At 42.8% G+C, this 19,665-nt stretch overlaps 1 protein-coding gene across 1 annotated transcript in view; it reads left to right on the top strand.

The window, feature by feature from the left end:
- Positions 1–19,665, top strand: part of LOC311247321 (uncharacterized protein) — a 163,589-nt gene that overhangs the window by 92,834 nt on the left and 51,090 nt on the right. The window contains 1 exon segment of the mRNA XM_084337678.1: positions 14,643–14,781. Within this exon segment, the coding sequence (XP_084193804.1) occupies positions 14,643–14,781 (139 nt within the window).

Genomic DNA, 19,665 nt, shown 5'->3' with positions numbered 1-19,665 from the left:
TAAAAAGTGTATCGTTAATGAACTGTACCCGATATTTATATAATATCGTCATATCGCCCAGCCCTGTGTGTGTGTGTGTGTGTGTGTGTGTGTGTGTTCATTCATGCCAATTGGCTAAAGGGGGTGTGGCAATGGGTGTGGTCTAGCTTGTCAGCTTTCACCCTGCTCTGTCTCCTGCTTCAGCTTTCACCCTGCTCTCTGTCTCCTGCTTCAGCTTTCACCCTGCTCTCTGTCTCCTCTCTGCTTCAGCTTTCACCCTGCTCTCTGTCTCCTCTCTGCTTCAGCTTTCACCCTGCTCTCTGTCTCCTGCTTCAGCTTTCACCCTGCTCTCTGTCTCCTCTCTGCTTCAGCTTTCACCCTGCTCTCTGTCTCCTCTCTGCTTCAGCTTTCACCCTGCTCTCTGTCTCCTCTCTGCTTCAGCTTTCACCCTGCTCTCTGTCTCCTGCTTCAGCTTTCACCCTGCTCCACGGGTCTCCTCTGTCTCCTAGTGTTGTCTTGTCCTTTCATGTGGATATTGGTGAGAGTATCTCTGTGATGTACTGTGGACAGTGTTGTCCTGACCCGTCTTGTCGTGTCTGATGTTCCACACAGAGACCAAGGCCTGTCATCACCCATCAGCTACCTCTCGCTACCTCTCTCCCATACATACCTGACTCTTCATGTATCTCCATGGGAACAAAGGCAGGAGTGAATTCTTAGCAGAGAGCTGTTTTCGTTCCCTCCTCAGACCAACTGACAAGGTCATGGCCTCTTCTGTCTCTCTGCTCTTAACATTGTCGAGGCTTAACCTCTGCTCCTCCTCCTCTCTTTTTCTCTCCTTCTGTCTCTTTCTCTGCTGACTGTCCCTCATCACCCATGCCACGGTCAACGTCACCACCAGCGCTCCCAACTGCTCCCGAAAGTGGTGAAACCTGTAGTGTGGGCACCCTAAAACTGACCCGCCTCTCTCTCTCTCTCTCTCTCTCTCTCTCTCTCTCTCTCTCTCTCTCTCTCTCTCTCTCTCTCTCTCTCTCTCTGTCTCTCTCTCTCTCTCACTGTCTCTCTCTCGCTCTCGCTGTCTCTTTCTGTTACTCCCTCTCTGTCAACCTGTTTCTCTTTGTTTCTTTCTCTCTCTCTGTCACTCTGTCTTTCTCTCTCTCTCTATCTCTCTCACTCTGTCTGTCTCTTTCTATCACTCTCTCTCTCTGTCAACCTGTTTCTCTCTTTCTGTCTCTCTCAATCTATCTCTCTGTCTCTCTCTCTGTCACGCTCTCTCTCTGTCTCTTTCTGTTACTCTCTCTGTCAACCTGTTTCTCTCTCTCTCTCTCTCTCTCTCTCTCTCCCTTCCTCTCTCCCTCTCTCTCTCTCCCTCTCCTCCTGCGTTGTTAGCCAGCATTAGCGTGGATAAGGCCCAGTGTTGTAGCATGACAGTGACACAATAGGCCGGCCTGTACAGGCGTGTCTGGCCACTCCACTGCTCCAACAATAGACAACAAAACAGCTCTCTTGTTCTCTCTTTACTCCTGTCTTTGACGGGGCCTTTTCCGTTATGTCATCCCATTCAGTCTGGGGCTTATTGTATTTCCTCCCTACTCCATGCCAATTATGTCACCTCCGCCACCGCCTCGCCGCCCCGCCCCACCCCTCCCGGGTCTCGGTAGTGTACCTTCCCTACCTGCCAGTGGCTCGGGGCCACTTCCATTTCTCACAGACACAGGGGGAGAATTACTACCTACCAGGCCGGGAGATAAATGCTTATAGTTCTAGTTTGTATAGATATAATATACGTTGTGTATTGTGGTTACAATACTCTAATCTACTACGGTTGAGGAGCTGTAAAAACGTCTCATGTCTTTCTGAATGTATGTATGGAGAGAAATGCTTTTGAAATGCTTTAAGCCGAGGTTTTGTTCTAGACCGCGGAGCGAGAGAGAGACTGATGGAGAGATAAGGAAAAGGGAGAGCTGGAGGAGTGAGTGTGAAAACACTGGCCTTACTCTGTTATTGTTCGTTCTTGTTATGTTTAGAAGACATGACTTACTTAACCGACCGCGACGTTGGACGGCGCTCTGGACAAACTGCTTCGCTCTTCTGTTCTCACACTATATTTAATCTTCAGACGCTCCGTTTGTATTCCTGCTAGAGCTATAGCAACGCAAGCACCAATGTTCAACATTTCGACATACATAGTGTCAAAGCATACACTCTATTCTATAGGTACATGAGTGTGTGTGTGTGTGTGTGTGTGTGTGTGTGTGTGTGTGTGTGTGTGTGTGTGTGTGTGTGTGTGTGTGTGTGTGTGTGTGTGTGTGTGTGTGTGTGTGTGTGTGTGTGTGTGTGTGTGTGTGTGTGTGTGTGTGTGTGTGTGTGTGTGTGTGTGTGTGTGTGTGTGTGTGAAGTTAGATCATTTGTTTTATCACTATCCCACTTTCTGCCAACATTCAGGCACCTGCTGTGTTTATACACTTAAGTTATGTACCCCCTACACACCCACACACACAAACACACACAAGACACACACACACTCTCCCACGGTATCATACCAGGAAGCAGTCGTTCCGGTGTTAATGAGAAAGGCCCTAAGGGTTAACGGGCACCTAGAGGAGCTGTGTTGGTGTGTATTAATCTATTCTAAACTGACTCATTTCCTGCAGAGAGATCCACATCGCTTATCACTCACTGTAGGTCACCCTGTCAGGAAATATGTCGTACACACATCACTCACAGTCTCTCTGCCTTCGAGTTCTCACACACATTCTTTCATCTGTCAGTGTTTCTTGGGTCATCATTCACCGCATTCACATACATTTTCTACTTTGTTTTCCTTCTCAGTTGTCTTGTTTTCTCTCTCTCCGTATACACTATATATATATATATATAGTATACATCCAAAAGAACACTGAACAGCTACTTCCACTGACGGATAGACTCACACGAGGATACACACACTAAAGCACCTTAACACTTTGAGTGCCACTCACGAGATTTCTCTGGTTTTTAATAGTGACGTAGAATGCAGATTTATTATTATTTTTTTTTTTTTTTTTTCGATCTGAAAAATTATTGCATCACCCGAGCCTACCCGAGTATAGCCGAGGGGCGCCGGCGATCACTGTGGAAAAAAGCGCCCCCTGTCGTCTCTCAGATGACATAAGTGATTTTGGAATGGACTCAATGAAAATGAATGGGGAAAAAAAAAACGGTACTCCACATTTTCCAGTTCACTGATCCAGCCGGGGTTACCAGAGTTCATTCTGGAGCCTCAGAGCCCCGCGGATCATGGAGTTCTACTGTATCGCGTTGGATCCATACACGTATCGATTTTTTCGAATGGTGATCAGGAATTGGAATATACCAGTTGGATACCATCTGATGTCAGGTAAGGACTCTATGTTATCAGTGGTAGGATAATCAGAGTAAGTTTGATGAAGTTATAAGCTGTTTTGTGAAATGTCTTCTTTCGGTTTCACTGTAAAAGTCCGTGAGGAAATCAACGGAGCGATTATCAGTGCGCGGCCGTAATGTGCTTGCGTGCACGTATAATATTGATCATCTAGCGTTTATTTGAAAACGATTCATAAAAAGGCAGACTAATATCAACGTTGTGGAATATTCCACTAAAAGACGATTTTCATAGAATGCTCCAGAATGAGCTGTTTTTTATATCAAAACGGGGGCTTTTCTAACTGCTCTGAAACGGAAACGACGCGATAAAAAAACAATCTGCCTTCACAGCACTGACTGGAAAATAGTCTTTGATAATGCGATGGGCAGATTAGACACATAGCCATAATTTAAAACATAGATTAGGCGATATTAACGTTAACATTGGCGCCGATGGTGGCATTCAAGCGGTAAAACGGAAAACCAGGCGTGGCGCTGAAAGTGTTAAGTTACTTACTACACCCACACACTGCTGCTAACGCATACCTTGTATTGTATAATTTGTACAGGTATAGGTCGAATATATGTTGTGTATTATGTCTAGTTTATAGTTTAGCTTATAGTGTTAGTCTATAGTTATAGTTATTTATAGCTTATTCAGTTATAGTTATAGTTTATATAGTTAGTACAGATAGTATATACGTTGTGTATTATGTTTAAAAATCTACTACGGTTGAGGATGTATGTATGTACATTTAAAAAAGCTGTGACAATAAAATTATCTGAATCTGTTATACTAAGAATAGAAAAAGAACACATTTAAAACCTGTGTTTTGTTGTTTTTGGAACAGTTTGTGTTGCTCCTCTGTCCCTCGCTGTGTGTGAGGTCCGGCCTTTCTCTCATATGCCGCTTCTCCATTGTCAAAAGGAACTTTCTGTAAAGGAACATTTCAGAACCTCTGAAAGTTCTGAGATGGGTGTTAACATGTAATCTCTTTGCGTCTATACTACTGCTGGCCATACGGTAGTCTAGGTTGCCCTCTTGAGGCTGGGAAACGCATGTGCAGTTAGTCTGTGTCGACCACGAGGAAGAGATCCACTGTTCGTGAATGGCTCTGTATTGGTGTTATGCAAGTTGATTGAATAAACCATGTTAACAGAAGATAAACGTCGTGTTTATTTATAGTAGACTAACATTGGTAGCAGAGGATGGTTAGCTACTGCTAACTACAAAGTTCCACCGAAGTTCGACGAATCTCTACCATACGAGTGTTGGAAAAATTAGATCGCCATTTGGACGCTGGTTACTGAACTTGATAAGAAGAAACAAGCCCTCGCCGTTGTCCTGGGGCTGGAAGGAAGGGCAAGGGACATCGCTATGGAAATACCCGCTTTGGATTTGAACAACGACAATGGTATGGACACACTGCTAGCAAAACTAGATGGCATGTTTCTCAAAGAAGAGAGAGACGCGCATACGATGCCTACTCTTTTTTTGACTGTATCAAAAAGGAGAGCTCCGTGTCCATGGCGGACTATGTGATTGACTTTGAACAGCGCTACAACCGAATGAAAAAGTACGACATGACTCTTCCTGACGCCGTGTTAGCTTTTAAACTTTTGGACACGGCTTGTCTAGACGAGAAAAATAGACAAATGGCGCTGACTGCGTGTACAGATTTTACGTTTGCTGCAATGAAGTCCGCGCTGAAGAGGATCTTTGGGGGGAGAGTGCACGGCGGCACATCAAACGGGATACACGTTAACGATGAAGCGTTATTCACAGAGCAACGCTCACAAGGAAGATTCAGACGTCCAACAACGCAGCAGTTTGGACAAGTTGGACAACAAAGGCAACCGTCACAGGGTACCAACCCACTGGATAGGTTCGGTAAGAGATCAAAATGTGCTATATGTCAGAGCACGTTCCATTGGGCTAAAGACTGTCCTCACAAGAGTAGTGAGCAAGTAAAGCTAACTGAAGATCGAACAAAGGTAGAGGAATGTGACAGTACACTGTTTACTAAAGCCTCACTGTCTGAAGCAGAGGTATTCCTAACTGAGTCCTTAGTGACGGCTATCATTGACACTGCATGTACCCGGACAGTGTGTGGAGAAAAATGGTTGGACAGCTTCGTCGCTGATCTCAGTCAAAGTCAAGTGAACCAGATTGTAAAAAGTGAAACTCCAAGCTCCAGACCATTCCGGTTTGGAGATGGAAATATAGTGCATTCCTCCAGAATACTGAAACTGCCTGCCAAAATAGGACTGACATAATGTCGAGTGGAAACTGAAGTAGTCAAAGCTGATATCCCACTACTTCTGAGTAAGACATAACTGAAAAGGGCAGGAACCATCTTGGACATGGAGAATGATAGAGCTGTGATGTTTAAACAGAATATCCCTCTTGAACTCACCAGTTCAGGACACTACTGTATAGATATCAGAGACAAGGACACAGGAATGAATCAAATTGAGATTAAGGATGAGGTCCTTACAGTCACAGAAAATATGACCTCAAATGAGAAACACAAAGCTCTCCTGAAACTACACAAACAGTTTTGTCACGCCTCCGCAGAAAGACTACATTGACTCCTCCGCAGTTCGGGAAATAAAGACAAAGATTGTGACACTATTTTACAACAAATAGTACAGGAATGTGACATATGCCAGAGGTACAGCAAGACCAAGCCGAAGCCTGCTGTGGGCTTGCCTCTGGCTTCAGAGTACAATGAAACGGTGGCAGTGGACCTGCACGAGTTGGAACCAAGTTTATGGTACCTCCACATCATTGACCAGTTTACACGTTTCAGCGCTGGAAGCATTGTGAAAACAAAGAACTCCTCTGTGATAGTGAACTCTTTTCTTCATACATGGATCAGTGTCCACGGCCCGCCACAGAGACTTTACAGTGACAATGGAGGAGAATTCAACAATGCAGAGTTCCAGGACATGGCAGAGAACTTTAACATTGAGACAAAAACCACGGCAGGATACAGCCCCTGGAGCAATGGGCTACTGGAGAGACACAATCAGACCCTCACCGACATCATCCAGAAGGTCAGACGGGAAAATGGATGTGACTGGCAAACAGCCCTAGACTGGGCTCTCATGGCTAAGAACAGTATGCTCAATGTGCACGGCTACAGTCCTCATCAACTGGTGTTTGGCCAGAACCCCAACCTACCTTCTGTACTGGTTGATAAACCACCTGCGCTAGAAGGTACCACTATGAGTGCTAGAGTAGGAGAACACATTTCAGCCTTGCATGCCTCTAGAAAAGCATTTACTGAAGCAGAGTGCTCAGAAAGGATGAGACGAGCACTACGTAAGCAGCTCAGACCCACAGATGAGAAATATGAGATGGGTGACAAGGTGTATTACAAACGAGCTGAATGCACTGAGTGGAAAGGACCAGGGATAGTTATTGGTCAGGATGGGGCTGTTGTTTTTGTGAGGCATGGTGGTTGCCTAGTGAGAGTGCATCACTCTAGGCTTTCTAAGGTGAACACAAAGGTTAGTGAAGAGCACATGGTACAAACTGATGCTGACACAGAAGCAGGAAGTGAGCAAGGTATAAACAATGCAACTGGTAGTAGAGAATGAACAACAATTCAGTGACAGGGAAGCCAATACAAGTGAAGAGATCGATCCACCAAACACTTTGAGTAGCGTAACTCAAACTGAAATGGCACATAGGCCTAATGCCCATAATAATCCTGTCCCTTCTGCAGGTATGAGTTTAAAAACAGGACAGACTGTAACATATATGAACAGAGGTGACAATACTCTACTTAAAGCAAGAGTCTTAGGGAGATCAGGCAAGGCTATGTGGAAATATAAAACCTGGTATAACATGCAACATCTAGAGAATGATGGTAGTGATGGGCAAAAGGAATCTATTGATATCTCACAGGTTGATAATCTCAACATTGAAACAGAAGACAGAGAAGCTGATGTACTTGTAACCAAAGACATCTCATTTGATGCAGCTAAACAGGAAGAAATAAAGAACTGGCACAATAATAATGTATTTGAGGAAGTTGAAGATGCAGGGCAGAAATGCATTTCCACCAGATGGGTTTGTAGTCTTAAGGACACTCCCAAGGGTATAGTGCCTAAAGCCAGACTGGTTGCCAGAGGTTTTGAAGAGCTGAATATTCAAGAGTTACCGAAAGATTCCCCCACATGTGCCACAGATTCACATAGACTTATGTTATCAGTGATATGTCAAAACCAGTGGGAAGTCCATTCTATGGACATCAAATCTGCATTCTTGCAGGGTATTGAGCTATCCCAGGGATATATATATCCGCCCCCCTCTAGAGGCAGGATGTCAACATGTTGTATGGAAACTAAAGAAATGTGTATATGGTCTTGCAGATGCATCACTATACTGGTACAACAACGTGAAGGAAATCATGCTGAGTACTGGTGGTAGAGTGTCACAAGTGGATCCGGCAGTCTTTTACTGGTTGGATGAGCAATGTAAGGTCACTGGGGTGCTTGCATGTCATGTAGATGATTTTCTTTGGGCAGGCTCATCAAACTTTTCATCCAATGTGATCCCCCAACTGCAGTCTGCATTCAAGGTTGGGCGTGAGGAGCATGAAAAGTTCTCCTATGTAGGAATGGATTTTGTAACTGTTAACGGTGAAGTTCAGGTACATCAACAAAGTTATATCGAGAACCTGGAGCCTATTCCCATACAAGCAAGTCGGGCCACACAGAGAAATTAACCCCTCAACGAAACTGAGAGAGAGCAGCTACGATCAAAAATAGGACAGATCCTATGGGTTGCTAAACAGACGAGACCAGTACAGTCTGTTCATGATGCTAATAAGATAATCCGTAAGCTAAAGTCTGAAAAGGTGACACTCAGATTTCAACATCTGGGAAACAGTGATGCTTTGAACTTGATAGTTTTCAGTGATGCTTCATTTGGAAACCTCCCAGACGGAGGTACACAGGGAGGTACTTTTATAACACTTATGGGAGAAAGAGGGAAGTTTTCCCCCATCTGTTGGCATTCAAAGAAAATCAGACGTGTGGTTCGCAGTACCCTTGCAGGGGAAACTCTTGCCATGTCAGATGGGGTAGACAATGCAATTTTTCTAGCCACACTATTTTCTGAGCTCACTACTGGAAATGCTGGACTGAATGCACCCCCTGTAATCTGTGTGACCGATAACCACTCTCTGTTCGATGCGCTCAAGTCCACAAAACAAGTCACAGAGAAGAGACTCGGGTTGGAAATCGGTAGCATTAAGGAGCTCATACAGAGCCAGAGGATCAAGCAGGTGCGTTGGTCAGACACAAAATCTCAGCTCGCTGACTGTCTCACAAAAAAAGGAGCTTCGGCTCTTGTGCTCTTAAAAGCAGTCGGTGAAGGACAATGGGATCTGGGTTAAAGTGTCTGTTGAAATGGAACATTGAAAACACCTTTGTTTATGTATTTGTTTCTAAAAATGTTTCCCTAATTTATGTTGACTACTCGGGGAATTTAAAATGTTTTGTTTTAAGTCACTGTATGATTGTTTTATGATTCATGCAAGGTAATGTTATTTTCTTTTGTTTATTTCTTTAAAAAGATAGAATGAGATTGTTAACGTGTAATCTCTTTTGCGTCTATACTACTGGCCATACGGTAGTCTAGGTTGCCCTCTTGAGGCTGGGAAACGCATGCGCAGTTAGTCTGTGTCGACCACGAGGAAGAGGTTCACTGTTCGTGCATGGCTTTGTATTGGTGTTATGCAAGTTGATTGAATAAACCAAGTTAACAGAAGATAAACGGCGTGTTTATTTATAGTAGACTAACAATGGGTTCTTGTTTAGTTGTTTCTCTTTCCATTGTAATTCAAGAACCGTGAAGGTTGCTTTGAAGCGTTGACATAAACTGACAGTTACTGCCGTGTCATTTGGCATGTGACCCCGTGAGCAAACATGGAAAAGGCTCTCGTTGTACCTGTGATCACATTCTTCCTTATTTTTAGTGAATACGAGATGGTATGAAATAGTTTTCGTTCACGCTGGGATTTAAAAAAAACGGCATAATGAACTCACCCCCAGCTAGCGGATAGCTTTATGGATGTGACACATTTCTTGACCAGTCACAATGGAGAGCACTGCTAGCTCCGTCCCCCCAATGTTCCTGGAACTCACGTTTAGTAGCACCTCTTGAGCCGCTCCGAAATGTAGTTCTGAGTACCTAATGTAGAACTTTCCTGGTTACCATGGAATTTGGAACCCGTGAGCTCGGTTTGACGGCGCGGTGCTCCGCGGCAGGTTCTTATAGTGGAAAAGCTTAGAGCCGACAACCCCAACTAGAGAGACTACTCCCTTTCATTAATACTCCCCATCTCCTCTTATCTCTCCACCCTATCTCTCTCTTTCTCTCTCTCTCTCTCTCTCTCTCTCTCTTCCTCCTTTCTCCCCCTCTATGTCTCTCTCCCAACCCCCCCCCCAACCTCAAACCTCTGGAATGCCTTTGAATCCTCTTAGGTCTCTCTTTGGTCTCTCTCTCTGTCCTCCCTTCTGTTTGTTCAAGGGGCGGATTATGACTAATTGCTCCATTATGAGAGGGTGCAGGAAGGCTGACGCAGCCCTCAATGCCTTCAATCACGCACACTCACACACACACACACACACACACACACACATACACACACTCACACATACATACACACACGCACACTCACACACACACACACACACACACTCACACATACACACACATACACACACACACACACGCACTCACGCACACACACACACACGCACACACACACAAACACACACGCTCACAAACATGGGATCAGTGAAAATCCACTGTCTCAAATGAAACAGGTGCCCAGCAGCATCTCGTCTCCTACTGGAAAGGTTGTGTCACTTTTATCTCCACAGTGAATGGTTTTTCACGTGTCCAGATCTCTCGTCGGCTGGCACTCAACGGTTGGCACGAACTAATGATAAATCTCGTCGTTGGCACTGAAAGTGTTGAGCATCAGTAGCCCAGTGTTTTATCAGAGACTCCACCTGGAGCTGGTGGTGGATCTGCATCATATTCAGAACCTGGAGCTAGTGGTGGATCTGCATCATATTCAGAACCTGGAGCTAGTGGTGGATCTGCATCATATTCAGAACCTGGAGCTAGTGGTGGATCTGCATCATATTCAGAACCTGGAGCTAGTGGTGGATCTGCATCATATTCAGAACCTGGAGCTAGTGGTGGATCTGCATCATATTCAGAACCTGGAGCTAGTGGTGGATCTGCATCATATTCAGAACCTGGAGCTAGTGGTGGATCTGCATCATATTCAGAACCTGGAGCTAGTGGTGGATCTGCATCATATTCAGAACCTGGAGCTAGTGGTGGATCTGCATCATATTCAGAACCTGGAGCTAGTGGTGGATCTGCATCATATTCAGAACCTGGAGCTAGTGGTGGATCTGCATCATATTCAGAACCTGGAGCTAGTGGTGGATCTGCATCATATTCAGAACCTGGAGCTAGTGGTGGATCTGCATCATATTCAGAACCTGGAGCTAGTGGTGGATCTGCATCATATTCAGAACCTGGAGCTAGTGGTGGATCTGCATCATATTCAGAACCTGGAGCTAGTGGTGGATCTGCATCATATTCAGAACCTGGAGCTAGTGGTGGATCTGCATCATATTCAGAACCTGGAGCTAGTGGTGGATCTGCATCATATTCAGAACCTGGAGCTAGTGGTGGATCTGCATCATATTCAGAACCTGGAGCTAGTGGTGGATCTGCATCATATTCAGAACCTGGAGCTAGTGGTGGATCTGCATCATATTCAGAACCTGGAGCTAGTGGTGGATCTGCATCATATTCAGAACCTGGAGCTAGTGGTGGATCTGCATCATATTCAGAACCTGGAGCTAGTGGTGGATCTGCATCATATTCAGAACCTGGAGCTAGTGGTGGATCTGCATCATATTCAGAACCTGGAGCTAGTGGTGGATCTGCATCATATTCAGTATCTAGAGCGTCTGGCTATATTTTCACGTCAAATACTTCCCAAAGGTTTAGGCTGAATAATAAAATGCCTTTTCGCTTTTAGATTAGTAACCAATTTAAATAATACATTTGGCTGTTGTAGCCAAAAGACTGAAAATGAGTTTTCACTATAAACAGCCAATTAAAATGATACATTTAGCTTTTGTAGCCAATGGACCTCTTTGTCGTTATTTTAACAAACCCCCGGGTCCTGTTTATTCTGTCGAGGTCGAAAATGAACAGTGTTTTCCTTCCTCATTTACCAGTAATGTTGTCTGTTAAACTGCATGTGGTGTTAATGGAGAACCATAGGTTTTTACAGGAGGCGTATATGTTTAGTTAACTAGCCTAATTTTAAGAGCCATATTGCTAACACTAAATGACCAGATGTCATAGACCTGAAATGCAATGCTGACGGCTCCAGGTTGTTTGTGATTAGCAAGAAAGCAGCCGGAATACGTCACCCGTGTTACAGTTTTCACTATAAGTTAGACTGAAAATCTGTTTTCTCTATAAGTTAGACTGAAAATCTGTTTTCTCTATAAGTTAGACTGAAAATCTGTTTTCTCTATAAGTTAGACTGAAAATCTGTTTTCTCTATAAGTTAGACTGAAAATCTGTTTTCTCTATAAGTTAGACTGAAAATCTGTTTTCTCTATAAGTTAGACTGAAAATCTGTTTTCTCTATAAGTTAGACTGAAAATCTGTTTTCTCTATAAGTTAGACTGAAAATTTGTTTTCTCTATAAGTTAGACTGAAAATCTGTTTTCTCTATAAGTTAGACTGAAAATCTGTTTTCTCTACAAGTTAGACTGAAAATCTGTTTTCACTATAAGTTAGACTGAAAATCTGTTTTCTCTACAAGTTAGACTGAAAATCAGTTTTCACTATAAATTAGACTGAAATTTTGTTTTCTCTATAAGTTAGACTGAAAATCTGTTTTCTCTATAAGTTAGACTGAAAATCTATTTTCACTATAAGTTAGAATGAAAATCTGTTTTCACTACAAGTTAGACTGAAAATCTGTTTTCACTACAAGTTAGACTGAAAATCTGTTTTCTCTAAAAGTTAGACTGAAAATCTATTTTCACTACAAGTTAGACTGAAAATCTGTTTTCACTACAAGTTAGACTGAAAATCTGTTTTCTCTATCAGTTAGACTGAAAATCTGTTTTCTCTACAAGTTAAGACTGAAAATCTGTGTTCTCTATGCTGTGGCCTGTGTCTCCATCCCTGCTCACTGTCACTGAAGTCAAGGTTATACAACCACAGCCAGTTGTCTCTGCCTCTAGTGTCTACAGTGAGAGCAGGAGTCATGCCTGAGGTATCTCTTGAGCAGGCCAAGCAGGATCAGAAGCCTTGTGTTAAACCAGATGTCCGCCAACCAACTCATTATGCACTATTGATCCACCAGTAACACAGCTAGTTGGGAGAATGACAAAAACATGTTGTGTTGTTAGGCTGTGTGCTGTAGATGACATTTCTACAAAAAAACTACCTTTGTTATCCATCCCCTTTATTCTTTCCCTCCCCTTCCTTCACTACATCCTTCCATCCTAGTATCCTAGCGTTGAACCCATCCCACTTATGACATATACCCCCCCTCCCCCTCCCCGTGGACAAAGCCGTGATTGACAGGACAGTACAGTTAGCATGCAGCTAGGACATTAGCATGACAACAGATGACAGTCCCCCGCCAAGGGGGCGAGCGCCACAGTAGCCTCGACGCTTAGATGACTGTCTGAATGAGGCCGTGGACGTGTGGATTATACCAGGCCCTCCCAGAGTCAGTTCAAAGCCAGAGGGAGAGGGAGAGGGAGAGAGAGGTAGGGAGAGAGAGAGAGAGAGGGGGGGGGAGAGAGAGAGAGAGAGAGAGAGAGAGGGGGGGGGGGAGAGAGGGCGAGGGAGAGAGAGGGGGGGGAGAGGGGGGAGAGGGGGGGGAGAGGGGGGAGAGAGAGAGAGAGAGAGGGGGGGGAGAGAGAGAGAGAGAGAGAGAGAGAGAGAGAGAGGGGGGGGAGGGGGGAGAGGGGGGAGAGGGAGAGAGAGCGGAAGGAAGAGAGGGAGGGAGAGAGAGAGAGAAAATTGACTGGGATGAAGTTGGGTTTATTATGGTCCGTTTGGTCGGGTTACAGATATACTTGTGTTTTGTTTCATCTCAAGAGGCTTAATGAAGTGTGTGTGTGTGTGTGTGTGTGCGCTTGCTAGTGTGTGTTTATTGTGTCCTTGTCAGTAGGGGGCAGAGTGTGTACAGAATGCCCTGTGCGTGAGGACCGGTCCATTCGCACTCGTTTGTCCGTTGACCTCGAAAACAAAAGATAAAAGGAGGGTTTTCTAACTGTAATTCCATCCTGTCCGTTCCATTCACTCTCCTTTCCTCCATACTGACAACAAACTCTTGACAGCACTTTGAATGTGTGATTAAAAGGGCCAGAGTGTGACCTCCCTGGGGGGACCAGCGTGCGTGAGGAGGACAATGCAGAGCAGTGTAGTTACCACAGAGAGATGAAGTCATCTACTACCAGACCAGGCTTCCCTCACTGCAACACTGGCACTCTCTGACATAATGTTGCCCCAACTACACACACACACACACACAATATACATGCACTGACATGTAACTATGTAACTATGTGCAGAAACTCTTAAACCAAGATCAGATATAGGACACAGACACTGATAAGATAAGACATGTTCATATACAGTACGGTACTTTATGAGTTATTGAAAACTGACAATGGATACTCAGAACAAGCTGACCTGCCTCCCCAGATTAAAACATTTCCTCCTTATCTCACGGCCAATCAGAGCACTTTACTCTGCCTCCCAAGGTCAACCCATAAAGTCTCATTATCCAATGGGGTGCCTCATACGTCGTGTGTTTCTACCACTGATGACCTCACGCTACACTGACTCACCGTAGGATGGGCCAAGACTACAGCAGCTATCTAGGAGTTTTTTTTTTTTTTTTTTTTTTTTTACAGCCAACAAGAGCCAGGACAAATCTTCTGACAGGACCATCAATCATTCATTTAGTCATATCTATCCGGAGTAGATAATAATAATAACTGTATGGATACTATGATACTATGGATTTGATTCCAAATGGTCAGTCAACAGGAAAATAGTTGGCCTAAAAAGCATCAACAAAGGGAGCCTGTCTGATGCCTCTGCTATTCCACAGTGTGTTCTCTTCGTTCTCTCCGTAAGGAGTGGCTGTCTTGGTTCTAACGCTTGTCCTCCTCCTGCTGTGTTGCAGGGACGCGGTGGAGGCGGTGGGCCGCCTGTACGAGCAGGTCGACGAGCTGGTTCACCGCCTGGTGATGCTGTCCAACAGTCGCACCCAGGAGCTGGACTTTGTGATGGAGTTCAAGAGCCTGGAGCAGGGCTTCATGGAGGTCAGTGAACACGCCCTACACACTGACCCTAACCCTAGCCCTACACACTGCTTACCAAAACAAGTCGAGGCCTGGAACTTCTTGAAAACAGCCCATTCTTTAACAAGATGCTTAAAAAGTCCTTGAAATTCAAATCAACCATTCGCATTGAAAGTGTTGTTCATCCATGGTAAAATTGTTCTGAATCAAGAAATATAAAAACATTTATTAAAGTGTAACTAATTGTCGGAAATGGGTTTTAAGCCATAAATATTGGATCAGATTTTCTTTTCTATAAAAACGGCATTTAAAAGTGAATTGTATCCCTTTAAATTACAAATTGTGCTTGGAAAAGACTTGAAAGACCTTGAATAAAATTTTGCAATGCCTGTGGGAACCCTGTGCAGGTCAGTGTGAACACGCGCTGCACACTGCTGCAGCTGCAACTGATTCAATTATAACAGTAGCTTCACCACCAGGATCCAAACCTTTCAAATGTATTCTCCTACATTCAGCACAACTGCTGGTACATAATAACATTACAGTATATACATGCTGGGACTGCTGGTATACATAATAATAACATTACAGTATATACATGCTGGGACTGCAGGGCCCCGTTCCCCGTACCTGGATAACTGAGTTAGCCGGATAACTTTCGGTCAAGCCTGACTTAAGCCGGACCTTCCTGTTCCCCGACGCGCGATTGTCCAAATCACCATGACAACAGATCAAAAAGTTTGAGCCTGGTCGGGAGCAGGGTTAAGTTCAGTTAGCCGGATGAACCATGGCCACGCCCCCGCAAAGAAGTGACAGCTCGTTTCCTGAAATGATTCTCACAGTCTAGATCCCATTATACCATTCTGAATTATATTTCTGTGCTTCGTTTTCCTAGAGGGGGCTTTTGAAATGTATAATAATAGAACTAAATGCTGATAATAAATCATATTGAGCCTATAGATTTACTTTGTCCTAAATAAAATAATGCACGTCATATACGGCGCTCGGAGTCGCGATACACGCTGCATGTGGTTATTTTAATAAGTGTCTATGCGGGGATTGTGGATTTTGTGTGATATTGTAACTGGGATTAAAATGTCTGATGAGATGCGCTGTTTGACGGATTTGAGAAATTGAATGAGCCGTTGACGTCACATTAATGCATTTGAGAATAAAGAGATAAAACTTCATTCAAAAGAAAATATATTCTAAACACGGTCTCTCCTCCATTAATGGCTAAACAATGAATTTATCCCGTCTGGCACAGTGGCGCAGCGGTAGTGCTCAATCCTGGCAACCGGCGACCGGTGTTCGAAACCCAGCGTTTCCAATATAATTTTTTGGAATATAATATTAATGATTATACGCAAAAGTAGCCTAGTTTTAAGTTAAAATATTATAAATCTACATGCATTGAGGATGTCATTCTTTATATAGCTCTCAACGTGCACCAAATTGAATTATTCCTACATTGCAAAAAGAAGGAAAGACTAGGATTCGAACCCCGGTCGTCTGCGTGAAAGTCAAAAGAAGAAACCGTTACACCACAGTACAGATAAGTAAAAGATCCACCATACATCAATCAATGGGTAAGAGAGCCGTATCCTTATTCTGTATAATTGTATAATTATTTTCGCTAGCAAGATCTCATTTGATTATCCATTCCATAAACCTACTGCCAGCAGGCAAGTTTAAAGAAATATAATCTGATTGATTGGGGTAATGAGGGACTTAAAATTAGCCTATAGATAACGCATTTAACTTGTCGGCGAGGCGATTGAGCCGTAATGCAATCTGTTAATAAAGTTTTAAATCAATTAATCAATCAATGCCGTTAGAGAATTAGGATCTCTGCTATCGATACGTGCTGGCTTTTCAACTGAAGCGGCCGCGCGCACTTATCCTGGGTCTCAAGTCTGGTTTGAGTTAACGAGACTGAATCCACCTTCGAGGAACAGGAAAATCCCGGCTTCAAACATCGGGTTAACTGAATCTGGATAATGGGACTCTTGATCGACTTAGTTGAACCAGGTACGGGGAATAGGGCCCTGGTATACATAATAATAACATTACAGTATATACATGCTGGGACTGCTGGTATACATAATAATAACATTACAGTATATACATGCTGGGACTGCTGGTATACATAATAATAACATTACAGTATATACATGCTGGAACTGCTGGTATACATAATAATAACATTACAGTATATACATGCTGGGACTGTTGGTATACATAATAATAACATTACAGTATATACATGCTGGGACTGCTGGTATACATAATAATAACATTACAGTATATACATGCTGGGACTGCTGGTATACATAATAATAACATTACAGTATATACATGCTGGGACTGCTGGTATACATAATAATAACATTACAGTATATACATGCTGGAACTGCTGGTATACATAATAATAACATACAGTATATACATGCTGGGACTGCTGGTATACATAATAATAACATTACAGTATATACATGCTGGGACTGCTGGTATACATAATAATAACATTACAGTATATACATGCTGGGACTGCTGGTACATAATAACATTACAGTATATACATGCTGGGACCGCTGGTACATAACATTACAGTATATATACGTATATATACATGCTGGGACTGCTGGTATACATAATAACATTACAGTATATATACATGCTGGGACTTCTGGTACATAATAACATTACAGTATATATACATGCTGGGACTGCTGGTACATAATAACATTACAGTATATACATGATGGGACTTCTGGTACATAATAACATTACAGTATATACATGCTGAGACCGCTGGTATACATAATAACATTACAGTATATATACGTATATATACATGCTGGGACTGCTGGTATACATAATAACATTACAGTATATACATGCTGGGACTGATGGTACATAATAACATTACAGTATATATACGTATATATACATGCTGGGACTGCTGGTATACATAATAACATTACAGTATATACATGCTGGGACTGCTGGTATACATAATAGCATTACAGTATATACATGCTGGGACTGCTGGTACATAATAACATTACAGTATATACATGCTGGGACTGCTGGTACATAATAACATTACAGTACAGACATGCTGGGACTTCTGGTACATAATAACATTACAGTATATACATGCTGGGACTGCTGGTACATAATAACATTACAGTATATACATGCTGGGACTGCTGGTACATAATAACATTACAGTATATATACATGCTGGGACTGCTGGTACATAATAACATTACAGTATATACATGCTGGGACTGCTGGTACATAATAACATTACAGTATATACATGCTGGGACTGCTGGTACATAATAACATTACAGTATATACATGCTGGGACTGCTGGTATACATAATAACATTACAGTATATACATGCTGGGACTGCTGGTACATAATAACATTACAGTATATACATGCTGGGACTGCTGGTACATAATAACATTACAGTATATATACATGCTGGGACTGCTGGTACATAATAACATTACAGTATATACATGATGGGACTTCTGGTACATAATAACATTACAGTATATACATGCTGAGACCACTGGTATACATAATAACATTACAGTATATATACGTATATATACATGCTGGGACTGCTGGTATACATAATAACATTACAGTATATACATGCTGGGACTGATGGTACATAATAACATTACAGTATATATACGTATATATACATGCTGGGACTGCTGGTATACATAATAACATTACAGTATATACATGCTGGGACTGCTGGTATACATAATAGCATTACAGTATATACATGCTGGGACTGCTGGTACATAATAACATTACAGTATATACATGCTGGGACTGCTGGTACATAATAACATTACAGTACAGACATGCTGGGACTTCTGGTACATAATAACATTACAGTATATACATGCTGGGACTGCTGGTACATAATAACATTACAGTATATACATGCTGGGACTGCTGGTACATAATAACATTACAGTATATACATGCTGGGACTGCTGGTACATAATAACATTACAGTATATACATGCTGGGACTGCTGGTATACATAATAACATTACAGTATATACATGCTGGGACTGCTGGTACATAATAACATTACAGTATATACATGCTGGGACTGCTGGTACATAATAACATTACAGTATATATACATGCTGGGACTGCTGGTACATAATAACATTACAGTATATATACATGCTGGGACTTCTGGTACATAATAACATTACAGTATATACATGCTGGGACTTCTGGTACATAATAACATTACAGTATATATACGTATATATACATGCTGGGACTGCTGGTACATAATAACATTACAGTATACATGCTGGGACTGCTGGTACATAATAACATTACAGTATACATGCTGGGACTGCTGGTACATAATAACATTACAGTACAGACATGCTGGGACTGCTGGTACATAATAACATTACAGTATACATGCTGGGACTGCTGGTACATAATGACATTACAGTACAGACAAGCTGGTTTTATTGGTAGCCACATACCAATACCAGGTACCCATAGACTGCCAAGGACAATCCTGTAAAACAGAGGAGCCTTTTTATTTTATTTTGTGAGGACAGGCAAACGATGCAGAGTAAATTATTTCTAGTGAGTTGGCTGGGATGCCTAATGATTATGTGAGCTGGTGATTTGAGTTGGCTGGGATGCCTAATGGATGTTTATGTGAGCTGGTGATTTGAGTTGGCTGGGATGCCTAATGATGTTTATGTGAGCTGGTGATTTGAGTTGGCTGGGATGCCTAATGGATGTTTATGTGAGCTGGTGATTTGAGTTGGCTGGGCCTGGGATGCCTAATGATGTTTATGTGAGCTGGTGATTTGAGTTGGCTGGGATGC

Source organism: Notolepis coatsorum (assembly GCF_963971535.1).
Source record: "Notolepis coatsorum genome assembly, chromosome: 20".
Lineage (NCBI taxonomy): Eukaryota > Metazoa > Chordata > Actinopteri > Aulopiformes > Paralepididae > Notolepis > Notolepis coatsorum.
Note: the sequence above shows the minus strand (reverse complement) of the source record. Positions and strands in the feature narration are given on the sequence as shown.